At 67.8% G+C, this 5,743-nt stretch overlaps 2 protein-coding genes across 2 annotated transcripts in view; one reads left to right on the plus strand and one right to left on the minus strand.

The window, feature by feature from the left end:
• The window catches only part of PFL1_04038 (uncharacterized protein), a gene marked incomplete at both ends in the record, with an annotated part of 2,692 nt that extends 377 nt beyond the window's left edge, over positions 1 to 2,315 (minus strand). Inside the window, one exon of the mRNA XM_007881562.1 lies at positions 27 to 2,315. Within this exon, the coding sequence (XP_007879753.1) occupies positions 27 to 2,315 (2,289 nt within the window). The remainder of the gene's footprint in view (positions 1 to 26) is intronic.
• Positions 2,316 to 3,356: 1,041 nt separating this feature from the next.
• The window catches only part of PFL1_04039 (uncharacterized protein), a gene marked incomplete at both ends in the record, with an annotated part of 3,120 nt that continues 733 nt past the window's right edge, over positions 3,357 to 5,743 (plus strand). The window contains one exon of the mRNA XM_007881563.1: positions 3,357 to 5,741. Within this exon, the coding sequence (XP_007879754.1) occupies positions 3,357 to 5,741 (2,385 nt within the window). The remainder of the gene's footprint in view (positions 5,742 to 5,743) is intronic.

Below are 5,743 nucleotides of genomic sequence, written 5' to 3' on the forward strand. Positions count from 1 at the left end.
GCCGCCCCGCGCCCGGCCCCGGCCACGCCTCCGCCGGCGGCAGAAGCGGCGTCGTCGGACGAGTCGTCGACAAAGGTGCTGGGCGCCGTCATGGACAGGTCCTCCATCTCGGCGGCCGGGTCGCCCCGCCGCGCGCCGCGCGCGCCGTTGCGACCTTTGCCGGCGGCGACGTGCGGGCTGCTGTTGTGCGCCGTCTTTCTCCGCTTGGCCGGGGCGGCATTGTAGCGCGAGTCCTCCTCGTCGCTCGTCGAGAGGATCTCGATGACCCCATTGCTGTGGGCGTGCACTGCCGACTGCGATGGCGAGTCGTGCGGGAGGCCCATCAGCGCCTCGCCCCGGCTCTGGCTCGGGTTGGAGCCGCTCGAAAAAGAAAAGCCCTGGCTGGCCGCCAGCTCGGCCTCGTCGACAATGTCGGGCGATGAGGAGCGCGAGGCGCCGTCCGCCGTCGCCGCCGCGGAGCCGTTGGCGCGGCCGTTCTGGTGCTGCTTGTTGGCAGCGCCGCGGATGCTGAGGGTCGTCGATGGCTCGAGGTCGCGATCCGGCGAGCTCGAGATGCTGATGGGGTCCGAGGCGTTGCCGCGACGCTGCGACGAGGCCGCCGACGCCGCCAACCTCTGGGCCTGGCCCTTGATCTTCTTGGGCGAAGGGCCCTGCTGCTGCTGCTGCTGCTGCTGCTGCTGCTGCTGCTGCTGCTGCGCCGCCTTTCCCTTGGGCCCTTTTGGCGCCGAAGCCGAAGCCGATGCCGACGCGTCGGCCCGCATGTAGCGCTCTGCGGGAGGCGGGGATGGCAGGGGCGGGGGGCGTCCGAGGCGATTCTGGAGCGAGCCAGAGTGGTAGAGGTCTTCCATGTCGCTGCGCTGCTTCATCATGGCCTTGGAGACGCCGACAATGCACCCGAGCAGGCTCTTTGGGTCCTTGTCGTCCGGATTGTGGACGACGCCGCGGGCCTCTTCGAGGAGCACGCGGCGCGCGGCGGCGTCCTCGTTTTCCGAGTCGTCGTCGTCATCGTCGTCGCCGTCGCCAAACTTGCGGTGGGTGGGCTGCTTGGCCGTCGCGCGCTCGGCGGCGCCGCGTCCGCGGTGGCAGATGGCGGCCGTGACGATGTCGAAGGCGCCGGAAAAGACGGCGCGGATGTTGAGGATGCCGTAGGAGCCGCGCGAGATGTCGTTGGAGGGGTCGTGCGGGTCCTCGATGCAGAGCATAAACGGCTTGCGCTCGTCCCTCCAGCCGCGGCGGGCCTTGCTAAAGTAGCCGCCCTTGCCGCGGATCGAGATGCCGCAGGTGTCGTAGCCAAAGTTTTTGCCGTAGAGCTCGAGGAACTCGAGGAAGAGGACGCCGAGGTTGCGTGCCGGGTCGATTTCGGCGCGCTGGAGCTTTGGATGGAGCTGGAGGAAGCTGATGACCATGAGGATGACGCTGTAGCTGCCGAGTCCGCCGGAAAAGACCTCGCTCATGCCGCGCTGGACGAGGAGGTGCTTTACGGCCATGACGAGGGGCCGCATGCTGGGCGTCTTTCTGAGCCAGCTGTTTACGTACTTTGCGGCCGAGAGCCCGTTTGTCTGGTTGACCGAGATGTCGACGTGGAGCTTGGCATAGGTGCAGACGAACTTGACGATGGGGACCTTTGCGCGGGCAATGACCTGGACCTGGGTGGCGAGGTTGTGCTGGCGGAGGGTGGAGGCCATGGCGCGGAGGACCGTCTCGCGGGCCTGGTAGTCCATCATGTCGCTGACGACGACGAGGTCGATGTCGCCCTGGGGCAGGTAGAGCTTGGTCTCCTGTGAGCCGAACGAGTAGACCTCTGCGTCGCTCCACCTGCCCTTTATGGCGCGGCGGATGAGGTCGATGACCATGACGCGGGTCTCGTGCTCTGCGTAGGTGGGTGCGAGCCACATGTCGAAGGCCATGAGCTCGCGGTGGAGCATCTCTGCGCCGTTGCGGCATCGGTCCCAGTCGACGTCGGCGGACCAGGGCGTGTACTTTGAGCGGAGCTCCTTTCTCTCCTGGATGCGCTCCTGCTTGGTCTTGCCGTCGTCTCTGCGGTCGTCGATCTTGCGCTTCTTGCCGGCCGCCTGCGATGACGAGGCGACGACGTCGCTGGCGCGCCCCTTGGCATTGCGTTCTTTGCGGGTGGTGGGTTGCGATGGCTGCTGCTGCTGCTGCTGTAGGTCGGTACTGGTGCTGGCAGCAGCAGCGTCGTCGTCGTCGTTGAAGTCAAAGGCGATGAAGTCTTGGCTTCCAAAGGCGGTGGCGGCGGCAGTGGGGGGCTGCTCGACGGCGCTCGCCGAGGTGGAAGCGTGAGCGTTGCCCTGCATTGCGGGCGGGCGGGCAGGCCAGACGAGTCGGTGCAGGCGGCGGCGGCGGCGGCGGCGGCGGCGGTGTGGTTGGTTGGTGGGTGGTGGTTGGAGTGGTGGCGTGGGGGCCCAACATGGTCGAAGCCGCTGGCAGGGGCAGGGCCGCTAGCCTGGCTGGCTGGGGCTGGCCGACTACTGCTGAAAAAAATCCAATTCGTCGGGTGGGGGAGCAGCCATCGATGTCCGATGGCCGAGAATCCAGAAAAACCAACAACGGCGGGCGGCAGGCAAAGAGGCCGTACAGGTGGAGCGGAGGGCCCCAGCCAGCCCCAGCCTCAGCCCCAGCCTAAGCCCCCAGCCCCCAGCCCCAACCCCAGCTCAGCTCGACTTGTCACCCTGCCCCGCTCCTTTGCTACCACCTCGCCACCATCCAGGCCAACTTCGCGAGCCTACACCGCCATCATGCCGCCGGACCGCTCCTCGGGCCCCTCGTCGTACCGCAGCAGTAAGCACGACCCCGCCTCCTACCGGTCCCGCGATCACGAACCCACACGCCGCCGCCGCTCGCCCTCTCCTCCCCCGCACCTCTCCCCAAGGCACCACAGGGATCGCGACCGAGACCGAGACCGAGACCGGGACCGAGATCGTGACCGGCACCGTGACCCTCACCACCACCGCGACAGGGAGCACGACAGGAACACCCACCACCGCGACGGACCACGCGACCATGACCGCTATCGCGACTCGCCCAGAGATGCCGACAGCAGCAGAGCGACTGCCAGATACAGAGCCGCTTGGGATCAGGGCCCTCCCGCCGGCGAGGGCGCAAGCAGGTCATCCAGAGGCTGGGATCAGCCCGCGTCTGCACCTTCGCGAGGGCAACATCCCTACTCCGCCGGCCCTCCCCCTCCCCCTCCCCCTCCTGCTGCTGCCCCAGGCCCGCTCCACAACGGCCATGCATCACCCTCGTCGATGCCGTCGAGGAAACGCTCCAGGTCACCCGAAGGCAGCAGCGCCATTCTGCCACCCGTCGGCCCTGCCTACGGCCTGCCTCCAAGACCCATGACCGCCCTCACCTCGTCATTGCCAGATCGACCAGCCGTCGGCCCGCCGCCACCGCCGCCTCCCGCGCTGCAACCGTCGGCCTCCTCGTCATCCCTCAGACCAGGACCGCCACCTCCTCCGCCAGTGCCTTCCGCTTCCGCCCACTCGACGTCGGGCGACCCGGCCGATGCGGCGGCAGAAGAGGCCAAGCGAGCCAAAAAGGCCCGCCTCGAGGAGTGGAGAAAGAAGCAGGCCGCCAAAAAGGCCCTCGAGGAGGCAAAGGCGCGCGCCCAGTCCATCGCCGGCATCGCCGCACCCACGCCGCCCCGCGCCTCGGACGGCCCCACGACGATCAACGCAAAGGGCCTGCGCGGCCTCTCGCTCCGCCCCAACTTCAACAAGAGCAAGCTCGGCTCCGCCTCGGCCATGGACGACACGGCAGAGCAGCCCGCCAAGCCTCAGCTCAAGCGCTTCACGCTGCCGCCCGTCGACCCGCTACTCAAGCCGGGCGCCGGCGGCAAGGTCGGCACCGGCTCCGACCTCGAGGGCGGCGACAGCGATGACGACGACGACGACGACCAGCAGCAGGATCCCCTCGCCGCCCTCGTCAAGCCGAGCAACGCCATGGACGTCGACGGCGACGACGACGACGAAGAAGAGGACCCGCTCGACGCATTCATGAACACGGTCAAGACCGAGGTCAAGCAGGTCGACGATGAGGACCGCAAGCGCCTCGGCAAGCCCGGAACGAGCAAGCCGCAGGTGCAGGTGCTGGGCGCCGACGAGAGCGACGGCGAGAACGGCGCCGAGGGCGAGGCGGAAAGGGACGAGCTGGATCAGGTCGGCATGGCGGCCGAGGACCTCATCGCCATCGCCGCCAAAAAGGTCAAGAAAAAGGATCTGCCCACCGTCGACCACGCCAAGGTGGACTACGAGCCCTTCCGCAAGGTCTTTTACCACCCGCCCGCCGAAATCGAGGAGATGACCGAGGACCAGGCCGAGCTGCTCCGCATCGAGCTCGACGCCATCTCGGTGCGCGGCAAAGACTGTCCCAAGCCGCTCACCAAGTGGTCGCACTGCGGCCTGCCCGCCAGCTGCCTCGATGTCATCCGTCGGCTGGGCTACACGGCGCCGACGTCGATCCAGAGCCAGGCGATCCCGGCCATCATGTCGGGCCGCGACATCATCGGCGTCGCCAAGACCGGCTCCGGCAAGACGATGGCCTTCCTGCTGCCCATGTTCCGCCACATCAAGGACCAGCGCCCCGTCGAGTCGTCCGAGGGCCCCATTGGCATCGTAATGACGCCGACGCGCGAGCTGGCGGTGCAGATCTACCGCGAGAGCAAGCCGTTCCTCAAGGCGCTCGGCCTGCGCGCCGCGTGCGTCTACGGCGGCGCGCCCATCTCGGAGCAGATCGCCGAGATGAAGAAGACGGCCGAGATTGTCGTCGCCACGCCCGGCCGGCTGATTGACCTGCTCACCGCCAACTCGGGCCGCGTGACCAACCTGCGCCGTGTCACCTACCTCGTCCTCGACGAGGCCGACCGCATGTTTGACATGGGCTTTGAGCCGCAGGTCATGAAGATTGTCAACAACATCCGCCCGGACCGGCAGACGGTGCTCTTCTCGGCCACGTTCCCCAAGCAGATGGAGAGCCTGGCGCGCAAGGTGCTGCGCAACAAGCCCCTCGAGATTGTCGTCGGCGGCCGCAGCGTCGTGGCGGCCGAGATTGAGCAGATTGTCGAGGTGCGCGACGAGGCCACCAAGTTCAACCGCCTGCTCGAGATCCTCGGCGACGTCTACAACCAGGACAAGGACGCACGCACCCTCATCTTTGTCGAGCGCCAGGAGGCTGCCGACGACCTGCTCAAGGACCTCATCCAAAAGGGCTACGTCACCATGTCGCTCCACGGCGGCAAGGACCAGGTGGACCGCGACGAGACCATCTCGGACTTCAAGGCGGGCAACGTGCCCATCGTGACGGCGACGTCGGTCGCCGCCCGCGGCCTCGACGTCAAGCAGCTCAAGCTCGTCATCAACTACGACGTGCCCAACCACCTCGAGGACTACGTGCACCGCGCCGGCAGGACGGGCCGTGCGGGCAACAAGGGCACCTGCATCACGTTCATTACGCCGCAGCAGGACCGGTACGCCAAGGACATCATCTCGGCGCTCAAGGCGAGCAAGGCCGCCGTCCCGCCGGAGCTCGAGGCGCTCGGGGAGAGCTTCAAGGAGAAGCTGGCGGCGGGCAAGGCGCAGGCGGCGGGGTCCGGCTTCGGTGGCAAGGGCCTCGAGCGCCTCGAGACGGACCGCGAAAAGACGCTCAAGGCGCAGCGCAGCGCCTACGGCGAGGGCGGCGACGACGAGGTCAAGATGGCCGACGGTACGGCGGGCGAGGCCGAGGT

The sequence above is a fragment of the Pseudozyma flocculosa genome (genome assembly GCF_000417875.1).
Source record: "Pseudozyma flocculosa PF-1 unplaced genomic scaffold scaffold00013, whole genome shotgun sequence".
NCBI lineage: Eukaryota > Fungi > Basidiomycota > Ustilaginomycetes > Ustilaginales > Ustilaginaceae > Pseudozyma > Pseudozyma flocculosa.